At 44.1% G+C, this 22086-nt stretch overlaps 1 protein-coding gene across 1 annotated transcript in view; it reads left to right on the top strand.

Annotated features, from left to right (window-relative positions):
* Positions 1-22086, top strand: part of LOC131593048 (protein O-mannosyl-transferase TMTC1-like) — a 134465-nt gene that overhangs the window by 106688 nt on the left and 5691 nt on the right. The window contains exons 12-19 of the mRNA XM_058865223.1: positions 3373-3516; positions 9923-10031; positions 15837-15939; positions 18887-19022; positions 19791-19935; positions 20047-20184; positions 20562-20684; positions 21901-21978. Coding sequence (XP_058721206.1) covers positions 3373-3516; positions 9923-10031; positions 15837-15939; positions 18887-19022; positions 19791-19935; positions 20047-20184; positions 20562-20684; positions 21901-21978 — 976 coding nt within the window. The remainder of the gene's footprint in view (positions 1-3372; positions 3517-9922; positions 10032-15836; positions 15940-18886; positions 19023-19790; positions 19936-20046; positions 20185-20561; positions 20685-21900; positions 21979-22086) is intronic.

Genomic DNA, 22086 nt, shown 5'->3' on the forward strand with positions numbered 1-22086 from the left:
GAGGCAGTGGCCAAGGCCATGTTGGCTTTTGGGAGCAAACCCTGATCTAGGCTCAGGCCTGGACCACTCCTGGGAACGATTTGAGAGTGGTGTGAAAGCAACATAAACTGAAAGAGGGCAAGTTTAGATGGGATGTTAGGAAGAAACTCTTTACAGTGAGAATGTTGAGGCACTGGCACACATTGTTCATAGAAGCTGTGGATGCCCCATTCCTGGAAGTGTCCAAGGCCAGGTTGGATGGGGCTTTGAATAACCTGCTCTAGTAGAAGGTGTCCCTGCCCATAGTGGATGGTCATTGGAACAGATGGTCTTTAAGGTTCTTTACATCCCAAAGCATTCTATGATTCAGTCATTCTATAACAGCATGGATGGCCATGACTGGCCAGCTCAGACTCTAGCTCTGGTTACTTTACCAGAGGCAATGCTCTCTTAGGCTTGATTGCTCTGCTGAACTCAGTTGAGTGGCAGCTTGTTCTACCACCATAACAAAGTAATAATCCAAATAAAATATTTGGAGAGAAATAGAAGAGCTAAACCCTGGTGGCAAAGCCCAACACCACTACCTTATCTTGCTGTGGTCAGAATTTCTCGTAACTTTTGTTCAGACATGTACAATTGCAGATGTTTTAAGTTCTTTGGGCCAGATGCTAAGCAGGTTTCAGTCGACAATTTGTGCTTGCTGAAGTTCTGGGTTTTCACTTACATTTCTTGGAAAGGGCAATGAGGTGTAATGAATAAATTTAAACACAAGAAATAGAGCCCAGGATACATGGGAGACATGTTTGCATCCTGTGATTTGCTGTTGAGAGGTTTTAGTACTGAGCTCAGAATTGTTTTTATGGAGCTGCCAGTCAGAACTGTGCAATTTAAAGGTGAAATCAGTTCCCTTTTTTAATCTTGAGTTTTTATTCCACTCCAAATTGGTGCAAGCAAATCTTCTGGGCCTAAAATGCCACAGGAGCACTAAAGGCCAAGAACAGAATTAATTTCTGAAAGTTTGAGAGAAAAACCATCAGGTTTAAGGCTGTAAAATGGTAATCTGTTTCTGACTTTTCCAAGAATTGTCTGAAATCCTTTTGCCCACTCATAACTCAAGTGACTTCATGTCAAATATTAGAGCTATTTTATGTGTGAGTACTGACAGAAGTAGTGCACACTTTTATCATAGCCATCTGGTAAAAAGGCTCAAAAATATAACTTCCAGACCTTTTTCTTGGTCCAAAACAATGTCAAAATCCCTTGGAGGAAATGGGAAACAAGACTGTGGTCATTTGCCCTAAGATGTTCTTCTCTCGATATTCTGGTCATGGTATCACACAGAGCTGCATCCCAAGTGCTGAAGAGCAGGCAAGCTTGGCCCTTTGCATTCCTCCTCTGCTGTTGCTCTGGAGAGCATTTCTCCCAGCCTGCTTCACCTGGGGAGACTTAGACTAGATGACAAATGGATTTGAGGAGTAAGGTCAAGACTCCACACTACACCCTCATCTTTTCTTTTGCTGGTGCTTCTCCAAGCGCAGGAAGCCTCTCACACCCCAAAGTGCATCTGGGGAACTTCAGCAATGGAAAGTGATGCTTATTTCTATGTTAACTGCAGTTCTCACCACAGATCTACTCTTTACAGCTCTGTGACAAGTTCAATTAGGGGTCTCTTCACTAGTTGCTTGAGCATTGAATGCAGGTGGTGGGGTAAGTGTGGACACTGGGCAGTGCACCTGTGGTGGTCACTCAGTAGCGACCTCTGAGAGACAGGATGCTCACCTGTGTGGGAAGGATGCTGGCACTCTGTAGTCATTATTTGCTATGAGTGATGGTCACTACATTTATCTTTTGTTATTATAACAGACCAGTTTTCAAAAAGCACATGGCTGCATCCCTGAACAATTTCTCCTCAACTGTGTGGCTTTGCAGTCTTTGTTTGCTTGGTAAAAAAAAGGGCTTCGGGCTTTTCTCTTACTTAATGGTAGGAAACATCCTGGTTTTGTTAGTGGTGCATGCCCATTTCTCCCAGAGTTCCCTTGAATGTTTCCAGCTTCACTCCCAAATAAGACCTTGCCAAAATCATTTATGAGCTGTGGAGTGAAAATGTGACTGATAAAAATGTTGCAGCAGTGTATAAAATGCTAAATTATTTATGGTTCTTAAGCACAGAAAATCCTAGGGCTGAACTGACATAGTGAAAAACTCCAGGCAAAAAAATACCAAAAAAACCCACCATGGAAAGTCTTGGATTAAAAACAATTGCAAACTTTAGTCAGGCTATATTATAGAGTCCTAATCCCTTCTATCTTTAAATGCCCCTTCTCATGCTGTACCCTCTGCTTTCATAGCCAACTACTTTTAATGTCATTATCCACATCCCTTTCCCATGATCAGGGACCTAAGGCAAAGAACTGTCAGATGACTTGTCCTCAGAGCCTCAGACCTTCTCACACAGCTGATCTCCAGGGACCTCTGTGGATGTCTGTCAAAAATTTATTTCCTTATCATAATGACCCTCAGTTTTCACCTACCAATCACACAGGGGGTCCTGGATACTTACATTGAGCCCTGGATCACTTCCACCTTTGGAGTTTTCTGGTGAAAGTAAAACTACAAATTAAAATATTAATGTAGGAGCAAAACTTGGAGAATTTAAACTGCTGAATGGACCATGACCTACTGCTTAATTTGGGGAGAATTTTAACAGAGATGCATTGGGCCCAATAATGTAATCTTCGAACTGAAACAGGCAGATGTGAAGATCAACAGGTCAGATAAAAGGAGAGCTGTACAGAACCAAATGCTACAAGAAGCTTCGAGAATTCATGTTGTTAAGCAGTCTGGTTCCAGATTCTTTTATCACTTTGCTTAGTCCTGAAAACATTGTTCAACAGCTGATTCCAGGTTTTCTTTTGCACTTTATTCTCAGTTTTATTATGAAAAAAAGAAAAGAAAAAATTCAAAAACCCAACAAATATTTTTAAATGATGTTGTGTTATGTTCTGTGTATATCAAAATGTATTTACATTGGAAACATTTTTTGACAAGGCAACTCTTGCTTGTTGCAGAAAGTGTTTTGACTAAAAACATTCAGGCTGCTTTTGTCACTATGCCTTTTGCTTGTAAGGGTAAGATAGGTTGTCAAAGCTGTTCAGCATTCCATTTTGCCCTGGAGATAGATACAAACCATAGGAGAAGATCTGATTTGCAATCTCTAGGAGTTGAAAACGGGCCTCAGGATCCCATCTGACCTGCAGCAAATTAAGGGAAAACACGTTTTTTTGACATTCTTCTCTTTATTGAGTGCCAAACAGCATTGGTGGCAGAGTCAGTGACATCAGCTCTATTTGTCAGTTAATGAGCATCTGTAACTTGGTATTTCATTTTTCCCAGGCTGTACCCTCGTCACGCAAGTGCTCTCAACAACTTGGGGACGTTGACCAAAGACGTGGTGGAGGCTAAGGATTACTACAGACGGGCCCTTCAGCTCAACCCTCAGCACAATCGAGCTCTCTTCAACCTCGGCAACCTGCTCAAGTAAGTTGAATGCAGGTCTGGCCCAAAGAAAATTCACATTGCCCTTGCACACATCACCCAAGCAGGTTTTTTTCACCAGCTGGTGATGGTGTCATTTCTTAGTGCCATCCGAAAGTGATGGCACAAAGGTGAGGCTTACTTTGGCTATCCCTGTGCTGCCTGCCACATCACTCCAGGTGCTGTTCAAAAGTGTGTTTCAGCTGTAGGAAATGAATTTGTTCTGAAACAGGCGTCAGAAGTGAGTTGCCTAAACCCAGCTAGTCACCTGAGATCCCCATCCTGCTGGAGATGTGTAAACATTTCCAGGAGAGGAAGCTGTATTTTTCAAAGGTAGGCATCAGATGCCGAGCGAATAAATAACACAATCCAAAAAATCCCTCTCTTCAAGTTCCCACTTCTCCTCATTAGCTGTATGGGAAGTTGTTGTATAGTTTAGGCATAAGCACCTTATGCTGAGATGCTCAGAGCAGCAGAGGGTTCATTCCCTTGCAGAGCAGGTAGGTCTGGATTTGAGGGGAAGGCCGGTTTACATTCCTGGATGGTTAAAAACAAGTTGATGAGCTCATTATTTCACTCATTGTTATTTAGAGTGTTAGCCTTTAGCAAGGAGAATAGCAGACAATCATAATCATGCAAATTAATTTAACTAACCACATCTAAAGACTAAACATAGATCTGTACAAGAAGCCAGTATGATAAGATCTGCAAAAGGTTCAATTAAAAAAAGTAAAATATCTCTGTTTAGCACAAGCAAAAAGGTCCTTGTTTTTGTGTGGATATTGTGGGGTATTTGCTGACAGAACTGCATAAACTACAGCAGTAAAATTACATTTTTGTTGATATGAACTGCCCTTATTTTGCTGATAATAAGTCTTGGTAAATCTTTTCGAGCAGACTGGGCTTTGTGCTGGTTAAGCCATTACATACTTAGCGTGGGACTCATTTTAAAGTGGCACTTTAAAACTTGTGCCATTAAAACTTGGTTTTTCTGGTCCTGAAATGTAACTCTGAGTATGGATTTGTATAAAGGATGTTAAGTGGGCTGCTGATGTTCTACCTGGTCTGTTCAGAACCAGAGAAATTATCAGAATACTATTACAAGTAAACCTGGTGGTTTGAGGTTAGAATATTGAAAATTAGTAATCTTAAATGGAAAGTAGATAAGTGCTTTACTGAAAATACTCACAAGGAAGGAAAACGGCACAGTCTTATTACAAGAGAAAATAAAGGTCTTTGTATTATGCATCAAATTTGGTTGATTGAAATTAATTTTAGATGGCAATGGTGTTTAAAAATACATATTGTCTTTTAAATCCATCATGTATGCCTTAATTATTATTCTCTGTTACATTTTCTTTTTCTTTTTTTTTTTAATATAAAATATTAATACAAAAGGATATAAGCCAGAAGAAGCACCAGGATGTTCCATGTCAATTAGGCTTAAATCTGGCCTGTCAAAGGGCTCTTATGATCCAGCAGATGGATAAAAACTGGATTTGTTGCATGGGCAAAAGCACAAAGGAGACATGTGGGGAAAATTTCTTAGAACTTCTGTTTGTTTTCTGTGCAATATGTCATGCTTTTCACATTGTGATACTTCAGATATTGTGTGTCCTGTTGGATTGTATGTGCTCCGCATCCTTCTGTGGTGCCACATTTTGTGGTATGTTAAATGTGTGTGCTGCCTGTGCTAAACTTGTCAAGAGAAAGCACTCAGGATCCTCCTGCCCTTTTCCCACACTCATTTGCTCCCATTTCCTAAACTTCATTTAGGCTTCCAAAACAATGTAGTGCATCTGGACACAGCGGTGGCATTAATTGTATTGGAAGCTGAGTACCCTCGTCTCCCTGTTCAGCTTTACAAACCCTGCTAAAAACCAGGTGGAGTTCACAGTGCAGGGATTAGCACATATGTAAAGCAGATGCTTTACATATGTACAGGTCCTATATGAATGTCTCCCCTAAAATGGGATCCCAAACCCTTTGGCCAGCACCTTTCCTAGATGATCCAGCAGCTTAGCAAAGACCATCAGCCATGCTGGAGCATGAGGTCACTTGTGAGATGACCAGAGAGGTACAAGGCAGAGATTTCACATTTCCCCTCCCTACAACGTCTTTATTTATATTTTCTACCTGTCTACAATTATCCTTTCATGTATATATATAAATGTGTATATATATGGCCGCCAGTGTTCTGAAGACACTAAATGCTAGCATAGTATGGATAATAAATGAAATAAAATGGAAATCTGCAGAATATTACAGACAGATATTACTTTCTGGCTGTGTTAGGAGACATTATGAAGTGTTTTTTGATTTTTAAATATATGTCAGAGAGAAGATAAATGGTCAAGCAATAAAAGCATCTTCTGTCCTCTTTACAAAGGCTTCAGAGCATGGGGCAGATCAGGAAGAGACAGATCTGCAACACTTAAGGCATGTCCAGTAACAGCACTGCCTGTACTGGGCTGTGGAATGAAATTGTCTGGCATGGGGAATTCCCAGTTGAACTCTGCTGAGTTCCTTGTGCCCATCCCTGCTCACAGTTTGTGCAAATCTGATGGCAAATACTAGATTTCATCTCCTCCGGAGTACTGAGAGAAGGGAAGTCCGGGATTTTGGAAGGATGGGTTTGTACTTCCCATGTGGGAATCTGCCTTTCATTATTCCATGCAAATAAGCTATTTAAGCCTCCATTGCTTGTGATTTAAACTTGAATAAAAACTGTTTCGAGGACACAGGGTGGAATTTTAAAGTTGTTTTCTGTGGAAGTAGTAGATGAAAAATGATGTTTCCATTTTCTGTTTGCACATAAAGAAGACAGCTATGTGCCAGAAGATGAATGTTCTCAGGAAGTATTGCAGGGTAATGGCTGAATAAGCCTCTGGTTTTGTTTACATATTCTAAAATAAAGTTGTATGTCATAATTTTTCTGCCTAATATAAATATTGGAGAGCAGATAATTAAACAATGCTGACAGATTTCTTACTTAAAATAGACCCAAAAGATGGCCTACCTAAAAGTAAGAAATCTCTCTGCTTTCATGGTCTGTGATCAGTGACACAGAGCAGCCTGATGCTGCTTTCTTGTGTTTTGAGTATTTGACTCCTCTGTATAAATTCAGGTTTGTTGAGATGCAGATAAATATCGTTCAGAATACCTCATGAATTTATAGGCTGTGGATATTTCTGTAAAGAGACAAGAAATAATGTATGAACATGAACATTTGAAATAAACATCAATCTCAGGTTGCAGGAAGAGATGGATAAGAACTTCTTATTTGTGGTACTGTATGAATGCACACCTTTTGCACTGCAATATCCAGTACACTGTTCCTCATGAAGAAAAGTCTCAGAACTCTCACATGCTTTGAGAGTGTTACAGCTTCATTTTTGAGGGGAAAATGAAATGCCTAAAAACAATCTCCACTGAATCTTGAGTTTACTCAAAAGACTGATTTTCTTCCGGATGTAGAGTAGCATACAATGAGTCTTGAGCATTTATTGTTGTGATTTAGTCCCAGTTGAGCACACCCATGTATTCAGAAGAGGAAGGACAGTCTGTCCTCTCTGATACAGGCTTCTGGATGTGAGTGTGCTGACACAGGCTTGTGAAACTGTCTGGAGATGCTGAAAAACATCAGAAAGGAATTACATGTATTGAGATTTAAGACCTTTTAGGTAGTGAAACCTTCCTTCTTTCATTCAGAAGCAAACTGAGTGGTGATGTTCAATGATACCGCATCTGGCTTTCTGAATGGTCTCTGCAGGATACTCTGTGTCTCATGAAGTGGTGCAGTTATCCCTCAGTATCACATACACATTGGAGACTGTGGTTAAAAACCCTCACTAACTCTGCCAGTCTAATTTTTGCAGTAGACTGAAAAAATAACTTAGGTTATAATAATAACTTAGGGTCTCTAGAGATAATTTGGAGATCAAGCTAGCTGCTCAGAGCAAGTCTGATTGGATCAGATTGTTCAGGGCTGTGTCCAGCTGAATCTTGGATCCCTGCTAGGACAGAGATGCCAGAATCTCTCTATGTGACCTGTTCCAGTGTTTTACCATCCTTGTGGCGAAAAAATATATTTCCTTATATCTAATCAGGATGTCCCATGTTCCTACTCTGGCATCTGTTGCCTCTTGTCCTGTCTTTGTGCACCTTTAGAAGAGTTTGGCTCTGGCTTTTCTGCATATTTTGTTCAGAAATATTTTGTTTTGTTTTCTGCAAATTTGTTCAGAACAGTTGTAGAGCCTTTGTTGAGTTCTGTGTTTCTGGCTTTAATACAGTCTAAATAACTTCACAAAACGAAATATGAAAGTTACCAAGTCCTTTAGAGCACTAATTCCTAGGTTGCTCTCTGTTGCATGTGAAATTTGCTCCAGTGCTAACAGCCCTATGCATTGCCAGACTTTAGCAGGGTGGTTTTACCTGGTGCTTCTCCAACTGCAGGGCAATTGCAAAAAATACGGAGGAGATGCTCTTGGTTTTCAGCTTGAGCATGCTGATTGTAGAGGCAAGGCTGTGAGCTTGTGTGGGAGAGAGAGTCAAGAGAGGGCATTATAAAACAGAGTAATTTGGGTAAAAATTGGAATAAGTGGTCACAGATTGCTCCTGTCAGTTGAATTTGTTCTTCTCTCTATCACAGTGAAGATGTACATTACCCAACTATTCCTGCTCCAGATCTCCAGTTTATGGCAAATTAGTGTATTGGACTGTTCTTTCAATGCTTTGTGCTCTCCCAAATTGCAGGAGATTTATATAAGAGATGGCCTTGATCCTGCAAAGTGTTGGCCTTGAGCCAGGAAAGCACTTCAACCAGTAATTAATTTTCAACTTGCATACATAAAAGTTAAGTACACGTTTAAGTGCTTGGCCAGAACACTTGGTATCTTGCAGGCCTAAGTCCTCTGAGAAACTACTGGATCTGCTTTATTTAATGTAATTCGGTCTGTCACATAAAAAGATGCCATAATCTTTCCCTCTTTACCCCCACTTTCAGGAGACAAACATTGTTCTTGGATGAAATAGAGAAAAAAAAGAGGCCATTTTGGAATAAAAGAGTAATTAAGAGGGCTGCCCCACATTCAGAGTGAATGCTTGTGGTTAAAGGGAACTTTTACTGCTGCTGAGTGGATCACTTAATCCTTTTATTTCTGTAGCGGGCATTTCCTACATTTTCTGCCAAACATCAATACCTTTATTAAGCAGTCATCTGGTTTTGATTTATAAAAATGTGTCATGAAACTCCAGCCAAGGGATCCCAAAGTTTTATAAATTGACAAGCTAGCTAGACTTTAATTAGTGTAGGAGAAAAGTGGTTCTTTATTTGTTTTTGCTTCATTCATGTAATTTATCTGGAACACCACTGGAAGAAGAAAAAGACCAGCACAACTGGTTTTACTTAGCTTAATGCACAGGCAAAATACTCTTCCAGTTACACAACTAGAAAGGGAAAAAAATCTGCAAAGCCACATATATTATCAGCTGAAATTTGCACCTTATAAACAAGATCTGGTTACTTGACCATGCCACTCAGATGAAATCTAAGGCCAAAGCAGCAAGGTGTTCACGTATTTTCTGTTTCCCCAGAGCCCTTTGTTTCTTTTTCTAAGCCCCGCTATTCGTATTCTTTGTACACCCAGCACAAGGAAAATGTTGTTTCAGCCCAGCTAAACATCCTTAGATGTTTGTACAGGAAACCTTCTCATTTTTCAAAGGAGAGAAATACAGAGCAATACTGGAGAAATTGTAGCTCAAATAAATAAACATCCCAAGTTTTTTGTTAAGGAAACCTTCTTCTCCATTTTCATAGCAATAAGTGCAGAGCAATGCTGGGAAAAAAACTAGCTCATCAGCACAGCCACCTCTCAGCTATCTCTGTTCATAATCCCTAGGATCTGAAGGACAGAACTCCTCTAGCCTAATGATCGACTTGCAAAGGAATTATTTAGAAATACCAGGCAGATTTAACTTGCAGATATTTTAATTTCAAAATAATGGAGCTGCAAGTGGTTCTGTAAGAGCACTTCTCTAGGAACATGCAGAGACTCTTCAAGGTTTTAGTAAAGGAAGTGTTGCAGTGTCTCCAGCCTACTGAAGTGAGAGGGAATATCCTGTTCCCAGATCACAGTGCCTCCATCCTCTTGCCACCCTCCCTTCAGATACTTAATTGTATTGATTCATTAAAGCCTCTATCCTCCCAGCTGCTGGAGACAGCGATGGGCTGAGGAAACGCTGGCTACTCACATCGTGGAGAGGAGGCAGGAATGAATCATTTAGTCTTTGTTGAAAAGGGCAAGCTGGGCACTTCCACGTCTCTTTGAAGCAGTTAATCAGTGAGATAACCTAAACATGTACTTACAGGAATATTTCTTTCTGCTTTTTTCTCCCCTCCTTCCTGCAGGTCCCAAGGGAAGAAGGAGGAAGCTGTAATCTTGCTGCGGGACTCCATTAAGTATGGCCCAGAGTTTGCAGATGCTTATTCAAGCCTGGCCTCACTGTTGGCTGAACAGGTAATGGGGATAGCTGGGGTCCTCTGCCTGAGCAGGTAATGGGGATAGCTGGGGTCCTCTGCTTGAGCAGGTGACAGGGATAGCTCAGGTCCTCTGCCTGAACAGGTAACGAGGATAGCTCAGGTCCTCTGCCTCTATCTGCATACCCTGCTGCCACAGCAGCCCTGCACCTCCCAGCCTTGCCTCACTCACACATGGTGGCAGGTGTGGGTCACTCACACATGGTGGCAGGTGTGGGTCACACATGGTGGCAGGTGTGGGTCACACACATGGTGGCAGGTGTGGGTCACTGACACATGGGGGCAGGTGTGGGTCACACATGGTGGCAGGTGTTGGTCACACATGGTGGCAGGTGTGGGTCACACACATGGTGGCAGGTGTTGGTCACACATGGTGGCTGGTGTGGGTCACTGACACTTGGTGGCAGGTGTGGGTCACTGACACATGGTGGCAGGTGTGGGTCACTCACATGGTGGCAGGTGTGGGTCACACGTGGTGTCAGGTGTGGGTCACACATGGTGGCAGGTGTGGGTCACTCACACATGGTGGCAGGTGTTGGTCACACATGGTGGCAGGTGTGGGTCACACATGGTGGCAGGTGTGGGTCACTCACACATGGTGGCAGGTGTTGGTCACACATGGTGGCAGGTGTGGGTCACACACATGGTGGCAGGTGTGGGTCACTCACACATGGTGGCAGGTGTGGGTCACTGACACATGGTGGCAGGTGTGGTCACACATGGTGGCAGGTGTGAGTCACTGACACATGGTGGCAGGTGTGGGTCACACATGGTGGCAGGTGTGGGTCACTCACACATGGTGGCAGGTGTTGGTCACACATGGTGGCTGGTGTGGGTCACTGACACATGGTGGCAGGTGTGGGTCACACATGGTGGCAGGTGTTAGTCACACATGGTGGCTGGTGTGGGTCACTGACACATGGTGGCAGGTGTGGGTCACTGACACATGGTGGCAGGTGTGGGTCACACATGGCGGCAGGTGTGGGTCCACGCTGTCTGTGCAGAGCTCCTGGGCTGCTCACAGATGGCTTTTCCAGGATGGGAGGCAGCTCATACACAGAGGGTAATTACACCCACATGGCGTGGCTCTGAGTTAAATTGCTGCTGAAGTTGTGAGTAAATCCCCTCTCTGCAGCTCCCTGCGTCTGTGGCGAAGTCTTAATCCATTGCACCTTGAATGTTGTGACAGCAGGAGAGGCCAGCGCTTCCCCTCACACACACGCCTACGCAGACAACCTGGAGATTGCATAATAAATCATTCCAAAGCTGGGGATTGTCAGAGACCAGGTGGCCTCTGCAGCCCAGATTCTGCCCCTTGCACACACCCACAGGGATTCAGCCCTCCATTACCGTGGTCGATGATCACGAGCAGGGGAGTGGGAAAGCTCCCTGGCTTTATGTTGCTCTTAATGAGCGGCTGTTCAATATTTTATTTAACCTCATTGTTCATGTGTCTCTAGGCCTTATTTGCTGTGCGTGGCCCAGGCTGTGCTCTGGAGGCAGGATTACTCATTTCCTCTCAGGCCTGTTCCCCACGCTCATTACTCAGGCTCTCCCTGCTCTCTGTAGTTAGATAATTTATTTCTACAACGTCCCTGTGAGGTGAAATATTGTTCCCACAGAGGAAAAGAGAACTTGAGGCACAAAATCCTTGATTCAGAAGGAGCCATGGGGCGAGAGTGGCTGCACTGGGACCACCAAGCTCTCCTTTCCTCCACACCTGCAGCAGCAGAGGGATGCTGTGCCTTGTGCTGTGGTCCCACTCTGGGGCTACCTGCAACTGCACAGCTCCAGCACACCTCTGCAAACCTTTTGAAAACGGATTTTTTTTTTTTTTTCTTCAGTTTTCAGCTCTAATTGTTCCACAGCATGGGGTGCTGAAGCTTTCTTAAAAGGTTGCTGAATATAAATACAGACAAAGCAAAATGGTATCTTTTGCTGTTCTCCATTATTCTGCTTAGTGGAATCTTCTCTCTCTAAGGGAAGGGGATGAAGTTCAGCAAAACTATAGGCAGAGGTCTTGTTTAATCTTCTTTAAGGGTGTGGGCACTCTGCAAAATTCACTTATGATGTATGTGAATTACTGAAAGATGTTCTATTTTATTTTCCCTTTAAGAGAATTTCAAACATTATCAATATTATCTGCAGGGATCTCAAAATACAGTGTATGAATTTAAAGACAAGTCCTATTGAATGGGGACTCTGCTTTGAATAAGCCCATCAATGAAGAGTCTGCTGCAAGTATAGGAAATGATTCCTCTGCAGTAATACCTGGTTTTAATATTAATTGAAATTATTAATTAGAATGATCGATTGCAAGGTCAGCAGAGCAATAAAACCATTATAGAGTCCTGAGACCTTCTACCCAAAGCAAATGCCATTAGTAAGTCCAGCAATAATTCATCTCTCTTACATATGGATTGTTCATCCTCTTGTGACTTGAGTAAGTGGCAGGCAAAAAAGATAGTACAATTTTCGCAGAAAACAGCGATTTTTCTGTAGACTTTTAACACCTTCTCATGTTCAGTCACAGCAAGTGCCTACTTGATTGTGCACCTCCTGCCTCCCACATTCATCCTAGTGACCACAGCAGGGTCTGTCCTACAATACCTGCTGCTGCCCGTGGCTGGGAGCTGCAGATTCACACCCTCCAGGGGTACAGGCAGAAGTTTTGGCATCTTCAGCCCAAAGGATGATGAGGGAAGCTCATTTTTTCAGTTTTGGGGTTTCCTCTGAGTCTGAGCAATAGTGTTCAAAACAGTTAAAAGTTACAAGAAGTATTTTTTGTCTCTTTGTGTCCCAGAGCCTGTGTCACAGCTGTAGGGGTATCTGTGAGGCCAGGCAGTTGCAGGATGGCATCACAGTGGAGTTTTGGGGGAGGCACCACTGGGTCCCTCTTGCTGGGATGTGATAGAAAGAGGCTGAAGTGCCACGTTAAAATAACTTTCATGAGGTGACCGTGCCCATGACAACTTCAGCTTCTCCAGCTTTGCTCCAAGGCTAAAAGGGAAGTGTGGACACAGTGAAATAGCCACAGGATTGCCTTGGTCAGTCCTGCACAGCATGTTCCCCCATATTAAGGGGGATGAATCTGAAATAGTCCTTATGGTTCCTTCCCTTCTATGCCTGTAAAAAGTGCTGCTAAGAGGAATGTTTCAGATGCCAGGGAATTAACCTGTAACTTGATGTAATTGCCCTTTTCTCTCCTTGATAGCTGATTCTGAAGCCAGAGCTGACATGGAAAAAACCACTGCTGCATTGTATGGAACAGTTTGGCTTGTTTGTTCCTTTTATAAATGCCTGCCCTTCTGGCTGCTCTTTCTGCTTGGAATTGGAACTCAGTTGCAATGTATTGCAGTTTCCCTTGATTTCTGTGATCACTGCAGTGGTGCTGGTAACAGAAATCAAACATTTTTGCTGCCTGTGTTCACAACATTCTAACACTGGTTCCCCACAGTTTCCCATCTTCCCAGCTTCAGTTTCATCCATCATTTTGTGCTACTTGGTGGCTCTTTTCAGGCCCTAGCTTTGACTAATTTTGCGTGTGTGTTTCTTAAAAAAAGAAACTTTTTAACCCACTTAGCTGTAGAGGAGAGCCTATTCAGGCATAACCAAACTGAAAAACTGAGCCTTATGAAAAACAGACCTAAAACCCTGGAGTTAACTGAAAGATTCTCATATGCATAATTTTTTTAATATCATAAAAATCTCATACATTTTTAATGCCAGTCTTCTGAGTTTTGTGAGGCTGATGAATGTTTTATGAAGGTCTGGGAGTGGCATTATTAAGTGTTAATAAGAATCAAGCCTTGATGAACTTAGGACTCTATTTCTGCTAAGAGGAGGAGAGGCTGCGAGGCGGGAAAGCTCTGGCAGGAATAGCAGGTTACACCCTTGCCACTTTCTGACTGTGCTTAATGCAAACACTTTGTTAGACTGGGCAATGAGCCTGAGGCATGCAGGGTTAGAATGTTAGGTGCCAAAAAAGCAATGCAACCACAATAAAAGTGCTAGAAGTGCTCAATATTGGTGAATGTTTTGACATGGAACCATCTAATCCAGTTTAACACAGCCCTTCCTTGCTTTAAAAATTTGCTTTATGGTCAGTAAATAAAATAAGCTGACATACGTGCATACAAAGCTGCATTCATTGGCTGAGAATTAAAAGCAGAGGAAAAGAAAGTAATACATAAATCTTGGAAAATATGCACAAAAAATTGCTCTTCATTTTAGTCAATTCTGATGATCACTACACTTTTCCTGACTCTGCAGGATAATGTTGTCAAACTCACATCAATTTATCCAAAATTTCCAAAGTTAAGCACTTTTTAAAAATGTGTTTCTGTGCTTTATTGCACACTTATCTTTTTTGCTGGCTGACCTTTATCATGTAAATGTGAAGGGACTTAACTGTGGCAAACTGTGGGATTCTGCGATCAAGTCATACTCTTCCAGTGCAATTTATTCCAGCTCTCCAGCTCTGAAATAGGAAGTGAGAAAAGAGTCCTCACATTAAGCAGCTGTCAGGTACAGATTTTAAATCCAGGGAAAGCCCAGGGGGCTCTGCCATTTGCAGGCTTTGGGGAGAGTCCACAGCTGGGAGTGGACTTACTTCAGTGTGGGTTGATTCCCGAGTGTGGGAGCTTCAGGCCCTCCTCAATGAAGAGCCAGCTGGCTGATTTTGCTTGGGAACTTCATTGGGAGGCTGTGGAGTTTGTTGCTGTAGGGCTGTGCTGCTCAGTGGAAGGGGAAGAAATGAGAAAAGCATCTTTGGTGCTGGAGGCTTGCCTGACACCCCTCTGCGCTGTGCTTGTCTCTTCTGTTCACAGCCTCCTTCCACAAACACACCCGACAGCCAGGCTCTGAGAGCAGGGGGAAGCAGGGCACCCATGCTGGTGAGCATGCAGGCATGGTCTGACTGGAGGGAAGTGGAAACCTTTCTAAGTTTCTCTTTGATCCAAAGGAGAAACCTGATTGTTGTTTCAGGACCAGGCTGTCCATAGCTCAGGCTGGACAGAACCCAGCCAGTAGGATGCTTTCTGTAGGCAGGGTGTTCCCAAAGAAAATATCTATATTCTCTAGAAATGTTCAGCACCAGCAAACCTCCCTGAAATCTGTGCAAAATGAGAGCTCAGTGCATCTGGGGAATCAGCATGGTGCTATGTTCCATCAGTCCCAGTGAACTACACCTCACACACTGACAATGCCTGGTTTTAATCTGAATTTGTCTGGTTTTCCCCTCTCTTTTACCACCCTCCATCTTTCTCCAGCTTCCTTTATCCCCCTGCACTCACTCTCTAGCTATCACACACAGCAAGCTTTCATTCCTTGTATTTTCCTCACTGCTTAAGGAAAGAACAGCAGAGCTCCAGAGGGGGGGAAGTTAGCCAGTGAGATGCTCATTAAACAAATAAATTAGAACATATCAGCTCCCAGATGACAGATATTTCTCAACAGAAGCAACCCAATCCCTGCTGCTGTGTTTTTCCTGGCTGGGCGTGTACCCAGCTGGGGGCTCACTGGCATTGCACAGGCACCACCTTTTCCAGGTGTTTCACGGGTAGCAAAGGCACGAGGGAAAGCTGTCTGAATTGCTCTGGGATGCCAGGTGGCAGCTGTATCACATCCATGCCATGGGGTAAGATTTTGGCCTCTTGGAAGGTGGGGTGGGTGTGGATTCCCCAAGCTTCCCATGCAGCGAGGGAGTTGTCACAGAATGCAGGTGTGCAACAAATGGTGCTGACAACCTTTCTGCCATGGCTAAGAAGTCTCCTTCTCTTTCAAGGAACGGCTTAAGGAAGCTGAGGAGGTCTATAAGGCTGGCATAGAGAATTGTCCAGAGAGCTCTGATCTGCATAACAACTACGGTGTTTTCCTGGTTGATACCGGTAAGTGAGAGAGAGCAAGGGATTTTTCCCTTTCTGCCTTCTTTGCTTTGATTTATTTTATTCAGCAGTACACATCTAAAAGGGTGTCAAAAGCTTCCAAGGCAATAGATGTGCATCTGTGGTAGCTTGGAAATAAATATCCCTGTGCTGCTGAGAGGGCAGAAGCACTGGAATTCGTAATCACTGCAGGCACTGTGCAGCAGGAGCATTCAGCCTCGCTCTTCCCTTCAGTGTTTCTCACCATCTTCACACAGGCAGTTGCCCTCTTCAGTGTGAGCTGGGCAGCACCCTGACAGTACTGCCTTTTTTCCAGCAAGGCATGGCCACATCAAATCAAATCACAGGCACACAAATGGATCATTATGGTCTCTGGAGCACGTGCAGCCCTATTTTGTTACGGCTCTTTGACTGTAAGGCTTGAGTGCCACCGCTATAGAAAGGAACATGGCTTTTAAACCACAATCATCTGTGAAAACAAAACCTTATACGCTGTGGGGTGAATTGGTTTTTGAGGAGCTCTGTAGTGGCATGATTTTTTTTCTGGGCTCCTGGTTCCCATCCAACTTCATTGGCACTTTCTGGCATTCACATGACAACAACAGAAACATCACTTTAATTGCCACCTTTTATTGACAGCTTTATAAGCAAGGCTAAGTTTGACAAATGACTAGTGGAAATTGACTGCTGTTTCATTGTGGTCCCTCCAGAACAGAGCCAAGACTCAGGGAGGAAATAGTGTAGGCTTGAAGTGTGTGGTTGCCACCCATTCTTTCCCCACCACACGTGCCCAGCTCCAGTGGTGCTTGGGAAGAACGGATGATGGTGCCTGTCAGTCTGCAACTGGCTGTTCTGCCTCTGAGCTGACACTTGGCCACCACTCTTCTGTACTACCAGTGTGAAACAATTACAAAACCAGAATGAGTATTCATAATCAAAAGAGGCATTATGGCATTAGCAAAAGAGATCCAGGTTCTGAATTTGGGCGCAGGCAAAATTCAAGCTTGCAAATAATAAAAATTCCTGAGTAATTTCCCTCTGATGTTGTACTCATCTTTGCTTGCCAACCCAGATAAACTGTCCTATTCCTGCCAAAATTTGTGGTTCAAATGTAGTGCAGAGCACTTTCTGGTTTTTGCACTTGTGGACTCTGCCAAAGTCAAAACTATAATTTCCTGGTTGACTCCTACGCTTCCCTACAGACAAACAACTGGAAAAAACCCACTGACTTTTAATACTTGGGGCATGATGTGTCAATAACCCTCCTAGAGACATGACAAGGTGTGAAGGAAGTGGCTGGTGGTGAGCTTGTCACAGGCTGTGCTCTTTGCCGGCGGCACAGGGAGATGCTGTGAAGCACCACGCCAATTAACGTGCAGGATTTTGTGCAACAAGCCTCCAGCAAGTGTCAGCTCTGGGGAACCACAACTTGAGACAGCTCTGCAGTGGTCACAGGCATTCAGTGTGTCTCCCTTAATGATGCACATTACCCCTGTGTGCTGAGCAGAGGAGGTGCTGGCTGGCTGACGGACTGAGGTGCGTGCCCAGCTGCTTCCCAGGATGTTTTGTAGATATAATTTTCAAAAACATCTGCCTGCTCAGTGGTGGGGAAAGATCGAGGCTGCTGCTGGATGTTTTGAAAAAGTCATACCTTGAACAACATATCCTCAGCCTTGGGTGAATCTTGAACACTTATAAACCTCTCAACAGATGTTCCTCCTCACTCCTTCAAAGGAAATGATGAGATGGGTCCATGTATCTTTTGAGTTTTGTAGATGGTCTGAGAAAAACCAAACTAGATCTGGGAAGCTATGAAAACAAAATTCCCACAGCAGCATGTTCAGTGCCCCAACATGCACTGGCTGTTTTCGAGATCTGTTTTCCAGCTCAAAATGGAATTAAATACATTGTGAAGTGAATCGGTTTAAAAAATGCCAACACTGAAAAGCTTTGTTGGTGGACAAAGCTCTTTGAGTGTTGGTTTTCATCAGGAGATTATCTGGTCTGGAGTTCACAAACCAATTAAACGAGCCCTGGGATTAAAAATGCAATATTTGCATTGCTGAAATGCTGGAACTTTATACTTTTACCTGTATTTAGCTAAATAAAAATGTGATATTAAGAGCAGAACTTTATGCATTGAGGTAGTGATCTTGCACCTCTCTTTTTGCTTGTATTTTCTTGTGGTGCTCAGTGGTGTCATGGGCTGCAGGACCTTGCACATTTATGCACAGCGGAGCAGTGCCACCCAATGGCTCCTGTGCAGCACAGAAATGGTGCCTACATGCTCCAAAATAAGCACCTGGACACCTGCTCTGGGATTTATTGCCCTGAGTGGGAATTAGGTGGTCCCTGGCAGCAACTCCCAGTCCTGTTGAGCAATACACAGAAGAGACTGAGCTGGAGCTCAGAACAACACAGCAGAGGTGGAGGGAATAATCTCTGTTTGGAGAGAGCTGAAACAATTTGCAGTTCTGGTGGTGTTGTGGGGAATACTGGGGGGCTTGTTCTTTATTCTTCATTGCCCATTTCTCCAGTGGGCCAGGGTGAAAGGATGCTCCACCAGATGTGCCCCAGCCCTTCTCTGAGGTGAGCTCTGTCCTTAGCACAGGGGTTGTGTCCCCACTGCTGCATGATCAAGAATGGGGGTGCTTTCAGTCAGGAGTCATCTTGTTGTGACTGTATCCTCAACTTGCAAAAAATCCACCCCTAGAAAATCTATTTCTCAGGATCGTCTCTGAATATTGGGGCCTAAATCTTAGTTTGGACAGCAATTTCTCCTACACTTAGATTAAAAATGCTGAGGCAGGATTTCTCTCTCAAAATGTTCCCATGCATAGAGCAATAGAAGAAAGAAAGCCAGAACATTACTGTGTGCTAAGTTTGAGACAGAGTTTTTCTGATGCATGGGGTTTTTTCCTGGTTTAATAATGGCTGTTTTCATCTCCAGGGTCTCCTGAGAGAGCCATGTCCCACTACAGGCAGGCCATCCTCCTGAGCCCTGCTCACCACGTGGCCATGGTGAACCTGGGCAGGCTTCACCGCTCCCTGGGGCAGAACAAAGAGGCTGAAGTGTGGTATAAAAGGTGAGGATTTGGGGTGGGAGGAGAGGGTTTCCTCCTGCCCCTGTATGGCTTGTTTCTGCTAAAGAACTTCTGATATCTATTAGTGCATGCATAGGGCTTCCTCCCTTCATTCTCCATCTGTTTGAAACTAGATTTGGCTATTTTTGGGAAGTGCTTGGAAAGGCAGCATGGGCTCAGGCAGTGTTGATTTCCCTGGACTATTCCCAAGCCCCCAGGATGAACACTGCTGCTTTTGGCTGGGGGATTGCTCTGATAATGAAGTTGGAGGTTTCTCGGTGACAGGAGCAGGCTGTATTACCACAGATCCCACCCTGCTTGAAGGTGGTCTGTGGTTTCTGCACCAGTAACAGCCAGAGGTGCTGCACAGCTCAGCACCAAACCCTTGGCACTATTAGGAACTCTTGTCCTTCCCAGCAGTGTTCCAGCAGTCAGGCTCTGACTCCTGGTATGCAGCAGGATGGATTGGCTGGGAGTATTTTTGCCTTCTTTTTGGCATATAGATTTGTGCTCACATTCCCCAGGTTTCATCACTGTCAACCATCCCCACCCATGCTGTGGGCTCATGGGGAGTTGGGAGGTTGTTCCTTCTCAGGTGGCTAGAGGGATCACTGCAGTGGGCACATTCATCCCTCCCCAGGACTTGCAATTTGTGCTTCCCAGGCTGGGACGGTGCAGAGCTTTGGTTCTCCATCCCAGCAACAAGCCCACCTCACCCTTCCACTTTGCTGCTCACAGCACCTTGCAGCATCCCTTTTTCCCAAACTGCAGGGCACTGAAGGTATCCCGGAAGGCTGAGATCCTGTCCCCGCTGGGGGCTCTGTATTACAACACGGGGCGATACGAAGAGGCACTGCAGGTTTACAGGGAAGCGGCAGCGCTGCAGCCCTCAAACAAGGACATCCGACTGGCGCTGGTGAGCGTGGGGCCAGGGCAGGGCCACCACAGGGCAGCAGCAGCTGCTGGGTGCAGCCCAGAGGCTGAGCTTTTCAATATCATAACACTTCACAGCGTGGCTCTGTTACAGGCTCAGGTTTTGGCCATGATGGGGCGGACGAAGGAAGCCGAGAAGATGACGAACCATATCCTTAATGAGGATGCAGAGTGTCTGGAGTGCTACCGCCTTCTGTCAGCCATCTACAGCAAGCAGGAGCTCTATGCCAAGGTACCGTGGCGTGGGATACCCTTGTCCCAAGGGCTCACACATGGAGCTCAGGTTGAATTTTGCACTCTGTCTCTCTGGGGACATGTCACATGCCTCAGCACACATTCACTAGATTATTTCTTCACTAAAACCTTCAGTTTATCTACATGCTAAGACTGAGGCTAAGCAGTGTGGTTTTCTTATCACTTACACCTCCTGCTGCTGTCAGCCCCACAGCCCATCAGCCCCAGGTGTTTAAAAATCTCATTTCCCTGTGTTAATGATGTGGGCAAACAAGGGAAGGAGGAAGATGCTTCTTGTGCTGGCAGTCCATAGAGGTGAGGAGAGCATGAGAAGTGAGAAGGTACTGAATGGAATGTCCTCTTGCTTTTTCACAGGCACTAGAAGCTATAGAAAAAGCGCTTCAGCTAAAACCAAAGGATCCAAAAGTCATATCAGAGCTCTTTTTCACTAAAGGAAACCAGCTAAGAGAACAGAATCTCCTTGACAAGGCTTTCGAGGTATGACTGGTCAAGGACCTACAGGTGGTTTTACAGGCTAAAAGACAGTTTGCTCATTGTGTGTGAAACTCTCTGGTGAATACACCCTGGCTGTTGGCCCTAGGAGCTCAGAGTCCATCACTGGTACAGAGAAAGCTATGAGGCTGCTGACTTTACCAGACTTAATTACAACTTTTTTCCTCATTCCTGTATGGAAATATTGCTCCCTGCTTTGAGAGGTTAAGTACAGAATTGTGGTGGGATTGACCCTTGCTCCATCCAACCCCAGCCCCTCTTGCTGTCAGTGACCAGCTCCAGATAGCTCAGCTGGAGGCTTGAGGACCTGTGAGAACTCACCATGTTGTTATATCTCACTTCAGAAGCCAATAACTGAGAGGCTGGCTTATCCTGTGAAGCAGGATGCTTGACAGCTCAGAAATTATGTTAGCTTTACTATTTACTACTATTATTTATTATTTATTATTTATTATTATTACTATTATTTACTATTATTAATAGTAGTACAGAAGCAACATAGTGGAAGGTGTCACTGCCTGTAGGAGGAGGGAGCTGGAAGTATCCCAGTCCAAATCATTCCATTATTCTCTGATTCAGAAAATATTATTTGGACTGTTCTGAATATTCTCGATATCCCTTGAGATGTTTAATCCTGATTTAAAAATCCTTTCCTGTTGTGACAATGTAAAAATAGTGCTGTTTGACAGACTGTAGAAGATACTAATTGCTTCTTCTCCCACACTCAGTGTCAGTGTGGAGGGAAAGCAAGGCCCTCAGGTCCTTGTGAAACCTCCATGTGAGTGGCTGTACCAGAGTCTGCCGCCAGCTCCAAATTAAAGCCTTGCAGATGAAGAGCAACCACAGGGCTTGTAGTTGGCAGGCAATGTGTTTGGCACTGCCTAAGGAAATGACCTTGATGTGCAGGAGACCCCAGTGGTGCAGGAGACAGGGACAGGGTTGCAGATGTGGCTCCTCTCACAGTGCAGGAAAAGCACACATTGTCAGGGAGAACCTGTGAGATAACTGAGCCATGAAGCAGTACATTCTATGCCTCTTCTGCAAAGAAACTGAAATTCACTTCATGCCTTGTATATGAGAGGAATTTGAATTACATTCTGAATGGCTTCAGGACAGGAAACTGCATTTCTCTTTCCCTTCCAGCCCTGGTTTTGTTTGAAGAGTCAGACTCTTAACCTAGAAATGTTTTATGTTTCTGTAGAGCTATAAACGGGCTGTGGAGCTCAACCCAGACCAAGCACAGGCCTGGATGAATATGGGAGGCATTGAGCACATCAAGGTATGACAGTTTTGGTTTTCCTTAAGCTGCCAGGTGCAGAGACTACTACTCAGGACGAAAAGCTAAATTGGTTTCAGACTGCCAAGAGTTGCATGTTTGTGAACAGCA

This window comes from Poecile atricapillus, chromosome Z (assembly GCF_030490865.1).
Source record: "Poecile atricapillus isolate bPoeAtr1 chromosome Z, bPoeAtr1.hap1, whole genome shotgun sequence".
NCBI classification, from domain to species: Eukaryota; Metazoa; Chordata; class Aves; order Passeriformes; family Paridae; genus Poecile; species Poecile atricapillus.